The sequence below is a fragment of the Castor canadensis genome, chromosome X, assembly GCF_047511655.1.
Source record: "Castor canadensis chromosome X, mCasCan1.hap1v2, whole genome shotgun sequence".
NCBI classification, from domain to species: domain Eukaryota; kingdom Metazoa; phylum Chordata; class Mammalia; order Rodentia; family Castoridae; genus Castor; species Castor canadensis.
Genome location: NC_133405.1, coordinates 31,244,307 through 31,265,529, shown reverse-complemented (window position 1 = coordinate 31,265,529; position 21,223 = coordinate 31,244,307). Strand labels below are relative to the sequence as shown.

Sequence of the window (21,223 nt, the reverse complement as noted above, 5' to 3'; positions counted from 1 at the left end):
CCCCTGGGATGGACAACCAAATATTCTTAACATCCCACTTGACTTACATGTACGTAAAGATCATCTAAATCAATAAGATTAAATTGCAGAAGGACTGCTGCAACTCTGTATAAAGATGATGGAGTCTCACCATTTGGTTCCTTGAAAAACAAAAGAACAATTTCTACTTAGGGTAAAAAATACAACAATTTAAATCATGCCCTTATAAGAACGATTAGATCAAATAACTCAAGAGTACACTTAATTGCTCTTCCTATCATATTAAATATCTGAATTCAGGACAAAAATTATTATGTCAGAATCCCTTTTTACACTGGAACATCTTATCATGAGCACAAAGAAACCAGTTTTTAAAATAGACACCTTTTCTAAAGCATGTTAATACCAGAAATAAAAGTTGACAATTGAATAGAATGTGAGATTTAAACTGCATACTATTTTGTCTGCATTTGTTTACATGTGTGTTGTTCTTAACTTGATTTTTCAAGTAGTTCTCAGTGAACAAGCAGATAGACAAGAATGGTAAATGTGGAAGTGCAAAACTGTGTTTGCTTTATACTTTCTTATATCTTTATTTCTTGGGTTTTTATGCTAAGTACACTGACTTCCCTTTCCAAACAGGTGTCTATACATATCACAGATTAATAAATGAACATTTTAAAATTCCAAATGGCAAAGTGAATGCCAGGCCAGCACAAAAAATGAAAAAAAAACATGCTTTTCCAATCTTTGCATTTTTGTTAGGCCATTTACAACTATGCTTTAGTCTTCACTTACTACTTGTTCAGAACCTGCACACCAACCAGAGGAGAAAGTTTAGGGACTCCTCAGGCCTTTTTTGGGCATACAGCCAGCTCCAGACATGCTCATGACCTTATCACAAATTTTCTGGTATATTTGAGAGTTTTATAAAAGCATTTTCTCCCATCTATCTCCTTTTCTAACTTATCTTTCAGGCTTTTCAGTCTCACTATTGCTTGTCTCAACTTGCTCTAGAATGATACATCCAATTGTTATATCTTTAAATTCTTTCAGTATGGTAAAAGCTACACCAATCCTGGGAACTGCTCTCAGGAGAAACAAAAGGCAGGCCATCATGATTCTCTTTAAGGAAGCAGCTAGACAAATTGAAACCCACAAGCACGATTCTTTTTTTTTAATTGTTTATACATTTATTCATATGTGTATACATTGTTTGGTCCATCTCTGACTCCCCTTCTCCAATTTTGTTGAAGAGAAAACATGAGACATAATAAGAAACACATAGCATTTTTGCTAGCTTGAGATAAAGATAGCTGTACAGAAACACAATTCTTTGACAACAATTCTTTGCTGCCTCTGGCATTAGCAACCTTCAACAGGAGTGGAAGATTCTATCATCACAGTCACCTTGATCTGGATGTTGGGGGTAGCAAACAATTTAAAATATCACAGCATTCTTCTGTCCCAAAGCAACAGTTTTATTCTTCAAAAGGGCTGTCCCTGGCTCTGCACAGTTGACTGACAGTTTTTTTGTATCAGTTCACTGACTGTTTTATGAGGCAAGAGCACTCTAGAGGTTCCCTCCTACTCTATTTTCAGTGATATCCTATTGCTGCTGTCATTTCTGACTTGCATTTCGCTTCAGACTCATCATTATCACTCCACTTCTTTCTTCCTTTTCTTTCCTTTCCTTTTTATTTGGAACAGGGTCTTGGTATGTTGCCCGGGCTAGTCTTGAACTCCTAGGCTCAACTAATCCTCCTACCTCAGACTCCTGAGTAACTGGGGTTATAGGTGCATACCGCTATGCCTAGCTTTTCTTAACATTTATTTATGTTCATTTACATGTATGTGTTCCTTTCACCACATTGGCCTCAGTTCCTTGAACTCTTCTCTTTCAAAGATCTTCTTTACCCTACCTATTCACTCACTCTATATTCTAAGCCACCTTAGTATCATGAAAAACTACTCCATAATTTCAATATCACATATCCAACCTCAAGTGCTCTGTAAATGTTACTGGCCAACTACACTCTATTTGCCTCATCCATTCACTCAACTACTTCCCATCTTATTCTCTACCCTCTAATACCTCCTCCTCCTCTCTCAGATGATGACTTTGCTTTCTATTTCAGTAAGAAAATTAGAAGCGAGGATGCGGGGAAAAAGGAACCCTCTTACACTGTTGGTGGGAATGTAGACTAGTACAACCACTCTGGAAAAAAATTTGGAGGCTACTTAAAAAGCTGGACATCGATCTACCATTTGATCCAGCAATACCACTCTTGGGGATATACCCAAAAGACTGTTACTCCAGAGGCACCTGCACATCCATGTTTATTGCGGCACTATTCACAATAGCCAAGTTATGGAAACAGCCAAGATGCCCCAGCACTGACGAATGGATTAAGAAAATGTGGTATCTATACACAATGGAATTTTATGCAGCCATGAAGAAGAACGAAATGTTATCATTCGCTGGTAAATGGATGGAAGTGGAGAACATCATTCTGAGTGAGGTTAGCCTGGCTCAAAAGACCAAAAATCGTATGTTCTCCCTCATATGTGGACATTAGATCAAGGGCAAACACAACAAGGGGATTGGACTATGAGCACATGATAAAAGCGAGAGCACACAAGGGAGGGGTGAGGATAGGTAAGACACCTAAAAAACTAGCTAGCATTTGTTGCCCTTAATGCAGAGAAACTAAAGCAGATACCTTAAAGCAACTGAGGCCAATAGGAAAAGGGGACCAGGAACTAGAGAAAAGGTTAGATCAAAAAGAATTAACCTAGAAGGTAACACCCACGCACAGGAAATCAATGTGAGTCAATGCCCTGTATAGCTATCCTTATCTCAACCAGCAAAACCCCTTGTTCCTTCCTATTATTGCTTATACTCTCTCTACAACAAAATTAGAGATAAGGGCAAAATAGTTTCTGCTGGGTATTGAGGGGGGGGAGCAGGAGGGGGTGGAGTGGGTGGTAAGGGAGGGGGTGGGGCAGGGGGGAGAAATGAACCAAGCCTTGTATGCACATATGAATAATAAAAGAAAAATGAAAAAAAAAAATTAGAACAGCTGGGCTTCTACAAACTTCCATAATCACACTTATCCACTTACCAACAACTATATGTACATATGCTGCATTCCCACCAATTACAGGTGAACTCTCTCTGCTCCTATTTAAAGTCATCCATCTACCGAAGCTCTACACTCCATACTTTCTATCCTCTAATTTTTCCTTTCTCTCCCTATATCATCAATTTTCCCCTTTCTGCCATCTACCACCCCATCTGTTTGCAAACCTCTGTAATAACTTATTCTATCTGCAATTCCACTCTTCAGACTCTCCAAAATATAAACCCAACTCTACAAAAATAGCTTTTTTTTTGGGGGGGGGGGAGGCTTGTGCTTGCTAGCACTCAATCACTTGAGTCACACCCCCCAGCCCCAAAATAGCTAGTTTTGATCTCCCTGATGATAAATCCAATAGTAAAATTTCAGTCCTGAAGTGACCTGTCAGAAACATTTGACAAAGTTTATCTTTTCTTCCTCCATTTAATTTCCAAAATAACACATTCTGTTTGTTTTCCTCTTAGTGTACATGTTGATCATTCTCCACTTTTGTTTGTTTGTTTGTTTGTTTTTGAGACAGGGTCTTGCTACATAGTCCAGGCTTGTCTCAAACCCATGATCCTCCTACTGAAGCCTCCCAAGTGCTAGGATGATGGACATGTCCACCATATCCAGCTCTTCACTTCCTTCTTGGCTGGTTCCTCCTTTTCTGCCACACTCCTTTAATACTATAGTGTCCCAGAATTCAGTCCTTGGTTCTCTTATCTCCCTATTACCAAATCCTTGATGATCTCACCCAGTATCACAACTTTTAATACCATCTATATGTTTATACCACATTTCTATTTCTAGCCTAGTCCTTTCTCCTTAGAGTACCAGATCCATATATCCAGTTATTTACTTAGATCCAGTTACTTATCAGTTATTTACACTATCATACCTAACAGATAGGTCAGTCTTAACACATCTACAACTGAATTCTAGATTCCTGCCTCCAACACTCAGAAACCATTCCACCTGGAATTTTACACCATCTTTTTAGCCGCTCAGTCCAAAATCTTCATAATAGTCCTTAATTCCATTTTCGCACATTTTGCATCCAATCCATCAGCAAATACTATTGGGACTATCTTAAAAGAATCTCAATATATACTGCTACCATAATCAATGAATCCTCTTTAAAAAAAAAGAGAGAGTCAACACAAACGTGCACAAACACTCATACAACATGTGCATGCAAACTCATATTCATTCTCTCTCTCACCACTCACATCATCACTGGAGGTTGCTACTGAAGGATCACTTTACACTGATAGCTAGTATTTAACAATGAAAAATTAAAGCACTTGTCCTAACTTTCTAGTAGGAACAGCTTTTCAAGGAAACCAAGCAGCCTCAGTTGATAAGGGACAATTCTTTGTTGAAGAAAGATGGCTAATAAATGTCAAGAACATGATAAAATTGGTAAATCTACAATTTAGAACCCTTAAGGAAAGAAATGGCTCAAGCAAGGATTATTCAAGATTCTAAATTATTTAATGTAAGGTTAATGAGGAAATGGATATTCACATAGTATCAAAATATCAACCTACAAATAACTTGCTATTTATGGAGAAGGGGCATTATAATCAGAGTGTCACCAACTTACTGAACCATTTAAAGACAAGCATTAGATTAGATGTTATACAATATAAAACATATATCATAATCTATAAAGCATTTTTGCCATTAAATCTTCTATGTGAATATAACCAAGCCTTTAGACCTGATTCCAAGTATATAAGAAATACAGGGACAAAGAACTAATTAAACTAACTATGAAAAAGTAATTAGGTAAATCCCCAAAAGATGGATTCTTCTAGGGAATGGTCTCATCAACAATTTAATGCCATTAACAGGTAGGAGACTGTTCTAAATTAAGAGACTAAAACAACTTGACAATCAAATGCCATGTGTGGTTCTGAGATCACTCGAACAAGGTAGTTGTAAAACCCATTTTGGGGACAATTTGGGAAATCTGAATATGGTCTGACTTTATTATGCAATAGTAACATAGTTTGGTATGAAATTGGCACCAGTTATATAGAAAAAAGTTCTTAAAGAATACAAGCTTCAATATTTAGGAGGAAACTTTCATGACATATGTAATATAAATTAATATTTTAAGAAGCATGGTAATGTATTAATAAACTTAATTCTAGGTGATAGGGTTATGAACAAACTATATCATTCTTTTTGCTTGAAAATGTTCATGATAAAATGAAAAAGTAAACGAGAAACAAAATGAAAAAACTAAGATTGCATCATTCCCTACTTAAAATTCTCCCAATGGAGAGCTTTACACAACATCAAAGTTAAAGACATCTATGTGATCTAGCCCTGCTCATCTCTGAGCTCATCTCCTGTCATCTGACTCAATCGCTCTGATCTAGCCGTACTGGACTCCATACCACTCTTGGGCATACTCACATTTTAGGAGCATTGTATTGATGGTTTCTTTTACCTAGAAACTCTTCAGGAGATAGCTGCAATTTACATCCTCACATCCTTCATATCTCTACTTAAATCTTACCTTTCAAATGATGTCTACTCTGATTATTCTATTTAAAACTGAGACCTACAATGTCAGCACTCCTGAACTTCCCTTATCTTGCTCTGTATTTTTCCCATCATTTTACCAGTTTGTAATGCAATATATAATTTATTTAGAATGTAAGCATCAAGAAGGCAAGGATTTCTGTTTACAGGTATAGCCCCAGCACCTAGAATAAAAAGGTGCTCAATCAATATTTCTTAAATAAATGAACTTGGGGTGTATATAATAGGATCTTACCACTATACACAATTACTGCTATAATTGTGTTTTGAATCCAGAAATCAAGGGCCTATGACATAAGTAAGAATTATCATCTCATCCCTCTTACTCATGGCAAGACAATGCCAGCCGACTTTAGCCTTTGGTAGCCTCAAACTTTCTATTACTTTCCCTTCCTCCTCTATCCGCTGTACCTCATGATGCCCTCATGCTATCCCTAAACTCCACTTTGAGATTGGAGCAATCTCAAAATGGTCATGTGCTTTAAAACTGCTTACGTTCCCCATCACCCTTCAAATCAAAACATTCAGTATAGCTGATCACAAAAGTAACATTAGAACAAAAATCACTCTTGTCAACAACTTAGAATAATTAGCTCTGCCTAAAAGTGCTACCATTAAGTGAGAAAAAAAGAAAAGAAGCAGTCATTAATCCAAACAATTCCCAATTGATGAAAATGCGAGTTAGGGGAAAAGTAAGTAAACATTTTCAAGTACTGATGAGAAGGGGGGGTGGAATTAAGCAAGAGATACATACATGCCTGGGAACCTACACCCAAGGTTACATCCCCTATATAGTTCATGATTATCCTATCTTTCCGTACTTTCCCTCCAAGGTCACAAATTACCTAAAATCTCTGAAAATTATTCCCCTACTCTTAGAAATCCTAAGACCACAGATTCTCAAAACAACTGTATCTGGCAAGAGAAAGAAGGAAATATTGTCACACAGCAAAATAAGAGTTAATTCTCCCAAAGGCAGGTTATTTCTAAATCAAGATTGGGTTTTTTGTTTGGTTTTGTTTTGTTTTTCTTTTTTGGTGTTTGATCTCAAGCACTCTACCACCTGTACCATGCCCCAGACCTTTTTTTTTTTTTTTGCTTTATGTTTTAGATAGCGTCTAACACTGTTGCCCAGAGCCGGCCTCAAACCTCATTCCTCCTACCTATGCTTCCCATATTGCTGAGATTACAGACACTCACCACCACACTCAGCCATAAATCAAGTATTTTTGACAAGAAAATGTCCGTTATCTACAAAAAAAGGATTACTCAAATATTGCTAAACACCCCCCCATACATCAATTCAGCTAAAAAAAGAAGTTACATTATGAAGAATATTTTCACATAAAAAGATTTTTAATTCTAAAAATAGCACTCAACTAACCTGAATTCACACAGGTCATAATTCACTATGATATGGTCTGAAATAAACAGTCTCTAACACCGTTAACTTATTTTGCAAATAATCATGTAGCAAGTTAAATTTTGACTACCATTTGACTTTAGCAGTTGGCTTCATGTTCTCAAACTCCAAGCAATCATGATGCCTCTTAAAATACAATGGAAGTTGGAGGTGTGGCTCAAGTGGCAGAGCACCAGCCTGCCAAGTACAAGGCCCTAAGTTCAAACCCAGTACCATCAAAAAGAAAGTTAATAAAAAAGACTAGAATCAGGCTCAAGTGGTAGAGTGCCTGCCTGGCAAGCACAAGGACCTTAGTTCAAACTCAAGTACCAAACAAAAAAAATCTGGTGGAACACTTGAATCTCTGCTTCCCTATATTAAGAGTTGACTTGCAGGCTGCTTGTAGGAAAAGAAACAGCTGCCATGGCTTAATTTTTTAGTAACGACACAGTACTCTTGCCCCAAACCCCTGCACTGTGTTCTGTTTGGGCTCAATATCTATACACTCTGATCTCCTTTCTCTTATCTTCTGGAACATTCCAAGAATGCAAAAATAAAACATAAGCAGAGGCAGTAGGTGCTATATCACTTGAGAATCCAAAAAGAAAGCCTCTTATCCTGAACTCACCAAGAGTAGAGATATAAACACTCCCATTCTCTAGAATAACGTCAGTGCCTAGCAAAGTGACAGAATATCATAAACATTCAATGAATGAGTATATCTTGGCTAGCTGATTATCCCAGGCAAGGGAGACAAATTAGCAAAGCTATACCAAAAGGACAATAGAGGTCTTATTACAGTGAAACTCCCATGTTATTAAGAAATAACTATCTTTCTAAAACATAAAACACTTACTATATGCTAATCAGTAAACCAATCCACAAAAATTAGTAAAATAAAGAATCTGCTCTATTTGGCTCACAATCTAGCAAAAAAAGTTGGCCATGGCTTATTTTATACAACCTGGCCAAGTGTTTAAAAAAAGTGTCAAATTTTATGGAATTCTAGATTAGGTAACTAATTCTGCAAGTGAGGTGTCAGCTAAGATATTACAGAGCAAGTCACACTTGATCTTAAATAAAGAGGGCACTAGCTAAGCACAGTGGTCCATTCCTGTAATCCCAGCTACTCAGGAGGCAGAAATCAAGAAGATCACTGTTGGAGGCTAGCCCAGGCAAAAAGTTAGCAAGATTTCATTTCAACAAATAAACTGGACTTAAAAGTGTGCACCTGTCTTCTCAGCTACATGGGAAGCCACATGTAGGAGGATCACAGTCCAAGGGCAGCCCTAGGACAAAATGCAAGAATCTACATGAAAAATAACCTGAAAAAGTGAAACAGACTGGGCTTGTGACTCAAGTAGTAAGGCACATGAGAGTTCACACCTCAATACCACAAAAGAAAGAAAGGGAGGGGGAGAAGGGAAAGAAAAGAGGAGTGAGAGAATTGGGTAATACTAGTTTTCTAGTTATAAGGAACTGTGTTAACAAAGATTCGTAACAATCAATACTTAAGTTCAGGAAATGACTAGTCATTTGATATGACTAGAATAGATTTAAGAAAAAAATAACTATACATAGGACGGGGGAAAAAAGAACAGTGAAGGACTTTTTCTGCCACTTGCAGAAGTTCGATTTTTACCCTACAAGAAAAGATTTTGGCATACTTGACTTTAGTTAAATCTCTTTTACACAGTAACTGCAGCAATAACATGAAAGATGGATTGAAAGAGAAATAATTAGAAGCATGGATTAGCTTGAAAGTTTTGAGTTTAGTGGAAAATGATGCAAAATATGATTCAAGTATTTATTCACATCCATTAAGAATTCCAATAGCCACTGCCTATGCAATAAAATCCTCACTCTTGACAAAGTATTCACAGGCCTATGACAAAGAGCTCCTACCTTTCCAAAGTTATTCTCTGCCCTTTCTTTTCCCATTTTAAAACCCAGTCCCACTAGACTACGGACCATTCTTCCAATCAATTATGTATATCCACACCAACACATTTTTTACTCTCACACTGATTGTTAGTCCTGCACATAAAATTCAACAAACTCTTATTCAACCTTTGATATACAGGTTTTCTTTTGTTGTTTTGTTTTGTTTTGTTTTTTTTAAAAAAAAAGGGTTACATTTATAAAGTCTTCCCTGACCCCATCTCTCCTGAGACAAAACTTAATTTTGCTTTCCTCTAGGCTTTCACATTACATTATTAACACTACTAGTATAGTACTTATCACAACACATTGCTAGCTCTCTATTTATCTATTATCCTCTGCTAGAATGAACTGAAACCAATCATTTATAAATAAAACTCAAATTAAATTGCACACATGGAATTATGATATACATATATAGAGATATACTTTTACCTGGTAAAATTTGAATTTGAACCCAAGAATATGACACAGTGTTTGCGGTTCACACATACTCATGTAAGATTCTAATAAAGATATAAAGAAGTCATCGTGTTCTGGTCTGCATTCAAACACTTCTAAAATGACATCCAATACTCTATTGGGATCCAGATTAAAGCATCCTGTAACAGATGAGATATACACAAGTTCAAAAGTGATTATGTATCATTTATAGTAAATAAACTATAAGGGACAACTTACATAGCCTGATACAAATGTTTTTAAAAATAATTTCTTTTAAAAGTTTTAATTCCTCTTTTCAAAGGAAAATTTTCATAATTGTCAAGATAATTTACAAAAACACCTACACATTTTACAGATGAAACTGTGACTTGCCCAAGATCAGAAACTGGGTTAATGACAGGCCTGAAGCTAAAGTCCAGAACCTGTGACACCAGTCAAGTAAATATTCTATGCTACACTGTCTCATCAATTCTTTACTTCTCAGACGAATAGAAGAGATCAAAATTGTTAATTCTTAGCAAAATACAAAAATCAAGCAATAAATTTTACATTTTAGGCAACCAAAAGGCTTTTTAAAAACGTTTTAAGCAAAAGTATTTGGACTGCAAATAAACAAAAGTTTAGGTTCAAGAAATTGAACTATCATTTTTAGGATCACTTTTATCTTACATATACAACAGAGCTACAGAACACAATTATACCACTAATTTACATTTATACTTTTGGGTAGCATTATAAAGGGAAAAGTGGTAAAATAATAATATTAAAGATATCAGAGAGTATCAAGGGAGCTGGGAGTATGACAAAAGCGCATAGATGACATAGCAGAGAAGGAAGAAAAAAAAAAAAACCTAGGTAAAACAGGAAAAGGAAGAGAAAGAAACACTAAGTGTTCATGGTCAGTTATCCATGCTAATCTCCTAGGATGAACTAAAAAGGGCCAATTTGGCCGGATGTGGTAAACATTCCTACTAGGTCACCCTACTCTTAATACATTATTAACTCTACATGCATTTGGATTCAGCTATTACCATGATGATACTATAGTGCAGTAAGCTCTTATGTACATTTCAGTTATCGGAACTCAACTATTTTGCACAGAATTTTAAAAAAGGATAGAGACAAATAATTTAAATGATAGAGGCAATTCTACACACTATTCCTCTCAATAAAACATATTCTTATGACCCAGAGTGAACATGAGATAACAATCTGCTATTCCTTCAAGTTTATGTCAGTTCCCAAATGACATATGTCAGTTCCTCGCATAAAACTTCTGAATAGGATGCTAATATTTTATTTATTTTGTTTTTTATTTTTTGGCAACACTGGGGTTTAAACTCAGGGCTTGATGCTTGTTAGGCAGGTAAATCTACCACTTGAGCCACTCCACCAGCCCTTTTTTGTGATGGGTGTTTTCAAGATAGGGTCTCGCAAACTATTTGCCCAGGGCTGGTTTCAAACAGCAATCCTCCAGATCTCTGCCTCCCTAAATAGCTAGGATTACAGGTATGAGCCACCGGCACCTGGCTAGTACTTTAAATTATATATTTTTCACTAGACCTGATCCCTAAATGCAAGCTAACCACTTCACTGACAGCAAATAAACAATGACTTCTAATACTAGAGAATAAAGAACAACTGTGTTCAACTTAAGGACATATGAAGCCTAAATATTTGTACCTTATGTTTGGCTTAGGGGATTTTTCTCATAAAAAATTCATAACCTGGTAACCTATACCTATCCTAACTCTTCTGTAAGAGATCTTCAGAGTTACTTCTATTAACTTCCCACTTATTTACATTAAATGTCAAAAAACTATCTCATTCTTAGTATCATAGCAATCACTTAAAAAACCAAGTACTCCAAATACAAGTATTTTCCCTCTTTTTATGTGACCCCAATTTAGTAATACATTTTCTTCCATTTCATACTAATGAAAAGAACAAAATCAGTGATCATCTTACCAAAATGAGCTCCAAATTTTCATAAATTCTCCAAAAAAGGTATTTTCCTAAAGTTCTGGGGAAAAACAACTTCAAAATATTTTGCCTCCTGCTGTACCTACAAACATAAAAATGACTCCAAAACAGCAACTGGAATCCTTAAATGCTACTAGTGGAAACGTAAAATGGTACAACTACCTGGTAAACTGTAAATTTCTTTAAAAGTTAAATTTGCAACTACTATAAGATGCAGCCATCCATTCCTAGGTATTGACCCAAGATAAATAAATCAGTGAGTGAATATATAAATAAATAAATATCTGTTAATGCAAAAGACTTGTACACAAATGTTCACAGAGGCTTTTTTTGTAATAGGAACTACATAAATAGATAAACTGTAGTATAGTGTAAGTATAGCAATGCAGTGGAATAACGTTCAGCAATAAAAAGAACTGCTGACAAAGGCAACAACATGGAAGAATCACAAACTAATTAAAATAAAATAATAATGCTAACTGAAATAAGCCAAGTAAAGAGTCAATACCATGTGATTACATTTACAGAAGAATCACAGAAAAAGCAAACTAATCTATAGTGAAAGAAAGCAGATCAGTGGTGGCCTGGGGAGAAGGAAACGGGGAGTGAGGAGGAATAATGCAAAGGGAAAGAAAAATTTTGAAGGGGATTGATGAGAACATGCATGATCTTGTTTGTGAGGATGTTTGCACAGGTGCATGTGTGTGCATGTGTGTGCATGTGTATGCAGCTTAGAATACATAAATTATGCCTCAATAAAGCTGAAATATATAATCACAATGTTGTTAACACTGACAATAATAGATTACAAAAGATCCAGAAAATTTTTCCAGTCTTATAACTTCTACATTTAATATAAAAATAAAACACCAAGTAAAAATGAACAACATTATCACAGAGGACAAAAGACACACTGTACATAATTTTGAAAATCTGGCTAGTTTATAATTAATTACCAATTACACTACATATACAAATATTAAGGACTGGAAAAGCAACAGGTTAGATAGAAATCTTTTAAGTATTTCACATTACTTTGGTACTCACGTTTTCAATATGCTGAAATGTGAGTCACTGACATGCTTAACAGCATTCTTAATCAAGGCAATTCTACCAGTAATCTGTAATTTCCTTCTAGGTTCAATTTAAGGCAGTAATGTGGATGAAGAGATATGCCTTTTATTTATAACAGATATCAACCTTTGTATCTTTCACAAAAGAAAAGCAGGCTTATTCAGTTTTCTACTACTAAGTATCTCAGATGCCATAAATTACTTCAATCAATTCCATCTATAACACAGAAACTAAGTAGCCAAACAGCAAAGCTTAGAAACTTTTTTTTAAAACCCCTAAATGCAAGTAAACACTGATTTTAGAGTAATGGTTAAGCTATTTCATACACAGTGAGACTCTAGTTACAGTCAGAAAGCTTGAGTACCTAAAAAAAAAAACTTCTAATGGCAGCTGTAGTAGAACATAGGCACGCTTGTGTCCGCTATCTTAGAAAGGCTTTTGTCCACCCAAAGCATCAACAGACATGTGATCTTGAGAGATGATCATAAGCCTACCTCCCTACCTCTACCAGCTGTTATATTAATACATACACACAAATAATACCTTTTATGCCTTTGGATGAACAGAGAAACATACTGGAAGGAGACAAGTGGAAAAATAATTAACAGACCCATAGCACGAAAATCTTCATTCCTACATTTAAATATATACTACATAGTATCAGGTATGTGCCAGATGCTTGTGATGCAGAGATTAATAAAATGCCTCCTCCTCCTCTATCCTTAAGGACAGTTCACACCTTTTAGATAATGATCTTTTGAAGAAATGCACAGAAAAATAACTGGAGTTTACCCAGGGATGATCAGATGGTCAGTATATTATAGTGATTGCAAATAGAGGCAAAAAAATATGATAAAACTGACAACTGCTGTTGTAGCAATAAGGCCAAACTGAAATTTGTAAGAGGAAAATAAAAGACTATGGTAATACTACAAATACTGCTGAGACATATGTCCAGCCTATAGATTTCAAACATGAAAACACAATTAGGCACTCAATAATCATATTCCTGACAGAATCGACCTGTTTTTTAACAAAAAGAATCCATTTGGCATCTACAAAGAATTCCTTTAGAAACAGGTTAAACATAGGGTTGAGGATGTAGCTCTAGGGTAGAGTGCTTAATTAGCATCTACAAGGCCTTGGGTCAAAGCACCACAAAAATAAGGAAGGAGAAAGAAGGGAGGAAGGGAGGGAAGGGGAGAAGGAAGAGAAATAGGTTAATAAAAATCTATGCTATACTATTCCTCTTTTTACGCTACACTATTCCTGAGAAATAGTATTTTTTGGGGGGGGGGGGGGACCTGCACATATCAAGGCAAGAATCAATGGATCAAGATGTGGAAACATGCACCTAACAAAGGCATGATTGCTTAAAAATACTGTGCTTGAAAGCACCAACTGCTTCATTTTCATAGTAGGGGCTAAAAACATATTTCTAACAAATATAACGAAGAAACTTCAATAAAGAAAAAATTTATGTGAAGTAGGCAGCCAATTGTCTCCGTTTCAAAGGGACAGGAAAAAGGTGACACAATGGCCAGATGTATCTGGGAGCATTGGACCTTATATTCAAATTGATCCAAAGATATGTATTTTGGGAGCATTGGACCTTATATTCAAATTGATCCAAAGATAATTAAAATACTAAATTCTCTCAAATAATATAGTCAAAAGTCAGGCACTGGTGGCCCATACCTGCAATCCTAGCTACTCAGGAGGCAGAGATCAGGAGGACTACTGTTCGAAGCCAGCCTACACAAATAGTTGGCAAGACCCTATCTCGAAAACACCCATCACAAAAAAGGAGGAGCTGGTACAGTGTCTCAAAGTATAGGCCCTGAGTTCAAATCCTGGTACCGCAAAAAAAAAAAAAGCAAAATGGACTGGAGGTGCAGCTCAAGCAGTAAAGCACTTGCTTAGCAAGCAAAAGTCCTGAGTTCAAACCCAGGTCCCACAAAAAAAAAAAATTAAAGAGACTTGTGCAATACAATGTGGTATACTTTCAAGAAAAATACTTCTTAGAAATATTCCCAAAATAACAAAGGAATAAAAAAATATAAATTAAAAGAACAAAAAAAGAAAAAAACTACATAAACATAAACAAAGATAAAGTAAAAGCAAATGACTGAGGACCTTACATACCACAAGATTTTTATGCGGGGAATACTATCTTAAGTAAGTACTTGACAGGGCACATGGAAAGACAAAACTATAGCAAAGCAGTTCTGACAAATTTCTCAAGCTACACTTAAAAAAAAACAAAAAAAAAAAAACACCAGGAAAACGTAGAGCCTTCCTGGAATTAGTAGAAAGAAACTCCCCAACAGGAAGATTTTTAAAAATGGGTCACTGCCACAGAGGTAAGCAAGAGTACAGCAGTCCTAGAGGCTCACTCATCTGAATGTTAAATCAACATAGAACGGACATGGCAAAGAAAGATCAGCTGCCAAAATTAGACTTATTTCAAAGAAAAGGGTAAATGTAAATTAAAAGTTAGCTTACCTTCTATACTTGTGGTCAGCAAAAGCCAAACCAAAAAATGAGAAAGATTGTAACATTTTAGTTTTCTCTGGGTGTCAATGCAGAGCATTGACAGAAGGGGGTAAGATTAGGCCACCTGCTCTTTCTTAGTCATATATATATATATATAATATATATATATATATATATTCCAAAGACAAAGAGAAAGAACCAAGAAGCTAAGCATAAGTAACTCCAAAGATGTAACCAATAAAGCAGGAAATAAAATTTCTCTTACAGGTCTCAAAATTTAAGATACCACTGTATTAAAAAATCTTTCCTATGATAGCACAACAATACCAGAATTGCTTTCTACTCTTGGAAAAATCCAGTTGTAAACATAAAATGTGTATCAAAGTCCCTCTTAAAGATATTTTTAAATCAAGTTCAAAAGAACTATATACATCACCATATTTCAAGAATTCATTGAATATTTATTAGTCTTCTCATTTGTTTATTTTCTGCCCTCTATAAAATGATTGAGAAACATTTAATAATTAAAGATGGAAATATTAGAGAGAATGGGAACTAATATAAATACACAGGTTAACAGTGACAAAAACATTTTTTGTAAGTATTGTGTTAATTTTACCACTACTGATAAAACACTAAAAGTACTCTTATTTCTTAATTGAAAAATACTTATGCGCAATATATTCATTTTCTCTTTATGGATGTTCTCCAACAGTGTAAAAAAAGCTTAGTATGTTAACACATATTTTGTAGATATATGAATGTCTTACCTATTAGAGACTTGATATTTTCTAAGATTAAATCACTAGTAATATTTCCAGATAAATCTTGCCCCAATTCAGCAATCAGCTTGGCATACCCTTCATTTTCTTCTCTTAGCAAATTGAATTTTTGCTGTTTATAACTGAAATAAAATAAATATCATTAAGGGGATTAAATTAATTTCAACTAACAAACTTACACAGAGTAGTGTATTTTTCTCCCTGAATACCTCTAACTTAAAATGATCATAAGAATGGCTATTAGAAGTTTACCTCTTTTTGTATCTTTTAGTATAGCAAACAAGAGTAATACACGGGTGAAAACAAATAACGGGAGGAAATTCCAAGGAATAATGACAGGTCACAACTTTCATCATTAATTATGAATATATACTGAGTGTAATCATAGTTGCAAATTATTTTATTGCTAATAAAAGCACTGAATATTATTTTAGATTCAAATGTGGACAAAATTAACGGTGGTTTCACAGAGGTAAAAGCTCACTGTTGACTCAATAATCTTAGGCTACTTTTAGAAGGCAAAAAACAAGACCCATACGAACCGGAATCAAAAAATAATCTTCAAAGTGTTTTAGAAACTGCTAGTATTCAAAATAATAAACATTCAGTTACTTGATCTGCAACATAAGATACATGTACTTACAAGAGTTTTGTCTTGATTTTAACTGACTTTTGATTGAACTGCTGTGATTGTTTGATAAGCCCTAATGATTCCAATGTTTCTGGATCCAGACGTTCCTTCAGAACTGTGTCTGAAACTAAATACTGTATTAAAAATATTAAAGGCCATTTACTGTTTAGCATTCCGATACTCATCCACAATCTTAAGTATACTAAAAACAATTTTCGCAAACAATACAAAAATCACATCACACACTTCTTGTGCACATACAGTTTATAATTTAGAAAGGCTTAAACTTCAATTTAACAAAAATGATGACTCTAAATACCGAAATATATAATATAGAGCTTTCAAAAACTCATTTGAATTATATGCATGGTATACACAGCCAATAAACAAACTACAGATGAAATTCTCATTAAAGTAAATATGTGTTAACTGAATTTTCACAAAATATAGCCCTTCAATATTGTATAATTTCTAGAATAAGTCAAACTAAAGACAGGGACAAAATTAAAAAGTAAATAAATAAAATAAAGACAAGGACATTCTTCCAGGTCTCAGTAGTGGTATTTCTCCTTGGTTCTAAATTTATAAACATAAAATTGTCACTAGGCAATGATTATGACAACTTGTAGAATTTTATCATTTTTAAAATAACTCCATTTTTAATAAAGTTTAATAAAATTTTTCAGTTTAAGTCACTTCTACTTACTTCAGAGAAGCATACCTTTTTCTTTTCTTCCAGAAGGCACTGTTTCCAAAACCTTTTTCTTTATTAGGAACTTACAAGGTCAGGAATACCAGTGAAGGATTTATATGTATAGTTTAAGTAATTTGATAGTATGTTTATTTCACAGCAACACCAAGTCTAATTTCACAAAATATTCCATTTCAAAACCCAAATCTCACCTTATAATGAAGTCAAATGAAGGTTAATATCATCCTCCATTAACATGATTAACTGTGATTACAACTGTTCAATGAAAAATTTAGAAAAGGAAAGGTATGTTTTAAAACTTACCAAACAGGATAATACCAATTGTGTAAAATAGTCTCTCTTGCTTTTTTCTTCTAAACAATTTGTCTCAATATCTACAAAAATGAAGAACAAGAAATAAAATGATTGATTTTTCTAGACTCCCTAACACTAACTTTAGGGATGAGGGAGGGGGTGGGGGGCAGGGGGGAGAAATGGCCCAGTGTATGCACATATGAATAAATTAAACAACAAAAAAAACCTAGCCAATTTTACAGCTGGGAAGCATGGCTCAAGTGGTAGAATACCTGCCTAGCAAGCACTAGTCCCTGAACTCAAACCTCAGTGCCCCCCCCAAAATGTCCCCCCCCCCACACACACACACAAAAAAAACCCTAATTTTAAATGCCTCATTCTAAATCTGGAAAATTTTTCAACTGTAGTAACATGGGATGTCTTTCACATATATATAAACACTTTAATTTCTCCTGATACTGGAGACTGACTCTTTCACCTATGACATATCCATAAAATGGTAAGCTGATAACACAGGAGCTACATGCTGTGGCACCAGAAGCAACAAAGCTTCAAAAAATATGGTTCTCAAAAAGAAAATATTTTAACAAAGTTTAAATGACCACTTGTTACAGATGATAAGAAGAAATTTATTCCTTAGTGGCAAAGGTGAACTAGATAACAACAAAATCTCTCCTTTTTTGGGTTTGTTTGTTTTGTTTTGTTTTGGGGGGGCAATACTGGGGTTGAACTCAGGGCCTCATGATTGCCAGGCAGGCACTCTACTGCTTCAGCCAATCTACCAGCTCAACAAAATCTCTTTATCTCTTCTAACTCAGGGAGACTAAGGCAGGAAGATCACAAGTTCAAGGTCAGCCTGGGATACATAGCAAAACCCTGTCTCAAAACAAACAAAAACTCTCTTCTGATTCTAAAGATGCTATTACTCATGAAGATAAACCTCTCACCTTCACCACCTTAGTCAAGCTACCTGGCGACCAACTCTATGCAAAGACAATATTAAAAGTTATGTTTAGGGCTGGAACCAAGGCTCAAGCAGTATCACCTGCCTAGCAAGCTCAAGGCCCTGAGTTCACTCATACCACCACCCCCCCCAAAAAAAAAGTATGTTTAACATCCTATTTTGAATGACAATTCTAGGCATTAAATACAAACTTATTCAATGTTTTTATTTTCTTCCTCTTGAAATACTGAAAACTGAGACCTCCTTGAATTTCAGTTAATTATTCAAAATTTTTTTCAAGCAATTTTTAGATCTGAAGTGTGGAATAAATAAAACAATTAGTGCTAAATGCTAAGCATCAAAAATTTCACACAACATTAGCAGGATTACACACAAGACTGACTTCAAGATTATTGTTTTAACTGATTATACACTATTAACCTATTTTTAGGTTCATTGATAATTTAGAATGTGCTATAAAAAGGCACCAATTTTAGTGAAGCAATAAAAATTGGCCTCTAATGTGACCTTCCACAATAACAGATGTCCTACTACAGCTTTGCTTCAGTTTACTTCTACTGTCAACACTAAGAATCAAAAGAGAAGGGGATTTATCATCAAACAGTTTTCTGGCCCGTCTTTGCTTTTCCTTCTTAGACAGTTGCCATTTCCCCCGTATTTAGACACTGTAGCAAAGCACAAGGTCAGTACAAGTATATATAAGGAAATTTGAGGGCCTGGTGATGTGGCTGAGTGGCCCCAAACTGAAAAAGGGTGGCAGGGAGGGATTTTACAGTACAATTTATGCAATGTAAATTGTAGTACAATCTCAATTTCTCATTAAGACTTTTAATCTACGTGTATCTCATCAATTCTTTTAAGGAACCCACAGTTGTCGTGTAATTATCTGGTCTTCTGGTCCCTCCTTGGCCTAGATCTTTACAGATACTGGCCTTCAGGGGTTAAAGCTAAACTGGGCTTATTCTTTTAACGAATACCCTCTTACCCACCAGGGCCCTAAAATTCCTATGATCCACCCCCAAGATCCCTAAGATCAGAGAATCTGGTAGCTCTCTTCCTAGCTACCTGACCTGATTAAGATACCATTTTCTTGGCTTTTGACCATGCGAGCAAATGCTTAGTAGGATCTCAATAAATTTCTTAGCTGTGCTGTCTGAACAATCAATGTAAGTACTCTGTTATCCCAAACATACTTCCCTGTTTTCTTTATTCTTTGTTCTAAATCATAACACCATTCAAATAAGTTCACTTATTATCCCTAACTCCTTTACCCTAAATCAGTGCTAATAAGTACTATTAAATTTCCCCTATCATTTTACTGAAAAGCCCTCAAGGTTTTCCAATTTCTATTAAAATACCTACCCCAGCTCAAAGGTCCCATCACAAGTTACTTCAGGGTTTCCCTTCCAAGTTAACAGAACTCTCATGCTCCCTTGCCCTCACATAATTCTTTTTCTTTTAAGTTATCTTAACTTGGAAAGAAGTGTAGCACAGATTTCTCTTTTAACTTGCTTTTTTGGTGGTACTGGGGTTTGAACTCAGGGCCTCATGCTTACTAGGCAGGTATTCTGCCACTTGAGCCATTCCACTAGCCCTCTTTTAACATTTAACTTATTAGAAAGACAACATGCTGTAGTAAAAACATCATGGGCACTACAACCAAAAGGACCCAGGCTCAAATGCTGCCTTACTGGTTGCAAGGCCATGAAAAATGGCCTCATTTTCTGAACCTCATTTTCCTAATGTGCACATCTACATTACAGAAGTTTCTATGAGAATTAAAATAAAATTAAATGCCTAATACAATGCCTAAATCATGGACGGTGCTCCAACAATAGCACCAACATTATTATTAATACTATTATTATCATCATTATTAGAAATAGTACACATTCTAACTCCTATTCCTCTACTTGACCTAGGATCATGTTCGAATCATTTTTTTTCTGCCAAGGATGGGGTGCATGAGTGAGAGGACAGGTGAGGGAAATTTTTTTTCCAAGTACACCATTCTAATTTTGCTTGTAAACACGGACTGGATAGACTAAAAGAAATTTCCCAAGAGCAACCAAACAGAGTCTTCATGAATTCATGTTACTAGTAAAAACCAATGACTTGTAGCAATAATTCATGAGTAAATAACTATGAAGGTAAACGCTACCCTAACAAAATAAGTCAATAAAGAAATTATTAGAACAAGTCGGCTAAAAATTGATGACTGCTCAAAGAAAGACATAAAATACACTCCTGAAACTATTAAGGAACAACAACTTTCACAAAATTTTATCCAAAAATCAGTCTTTCAGTCTTACAAATTTACTGTACAATTTCTTCAATTGAAACTTGCTTCACTGTATTTCTTTGTAAACCAACAAAACCTTTACTGCTGGTTTCAAAAATTAAGCTTAAGGCCTAGAGATGTGGCTCAAGCAGTAGAGCTCCTGCCTGGCAAGTGTGAAAGCCTTGAGTCCAAACCCAGTACCATCAAAAGAAATTAACCTTAAAAGACATATTGTTTGGTATAAATAAATGAATCTAATAGATGCATGAACATGTATTTTATCATCCAACTCCAGACAGTTGAGAGTGAAAGAGGACACTATTAATCATTATGCCATGGAATTAAAAACAAAAACTAGCACATATGGTCACCTTACCAACACTTTACTCTTTTAATTTATCACTCACAAACTCACAATCCACAAATATTTTGACCTGTTCCCAACATTACCACTATTATGAAATCTAAAACATCATGAAAGATCACAATAAGCATTTATATTTGTTGAAATCGTACTTTAGATTCTCAATACAATCTCTAAATAATTTATCTAATTCTAGGA

The 21,223-nt window shown here is 35.2% G+C and overlaps 1 protein-coding gene across 9 annotated transcripts in view; it reads right to left on the bottom strand.

Annotated features, from left to right (window-relative positions):
- Positions 1 to 21,223, bottom strand: part of Thoc2 (THO complex subunit 2) — a 115,075-nt gene that overhangs the window by 68,672 nt on the left and 25,180 nt on the right. For 8 of the 9 annotated variants that reach the window (XM_074062910.1, XM_074062913.1, XM_074062912.1 and 5 more), the window contains exons 5-9: positions 17,426 to 17,496; positions 16,423 to 16,544; positions 15,768 to 15,901; positions 9,436 to 9,602; positions 48 to 140 (exon numbers count right to left, since the gene is read on the bottom strand). In XM_074062910.1, coding sequence (XP_073919011.1) covers positions 48 to 140; positions 9,436 to 9,602; positions 15,768 to 15,901; positions 16,423 to 16,544; positions 17,426 to 17,496 — 587 coding nt within the window. Of the gene's footprint in view, positions 1 to 47; positions 141 to 9,435; positions 9,603 to 11,412; positions 15,729 to 15,767; positions 15,902 to 16,422; positions 16,545 to 17,425; positions 17,497 to 21,223 lie in introns of those variants that run through there. The other variant, XM_074062917.1, reaches the window with a different exon arrangement.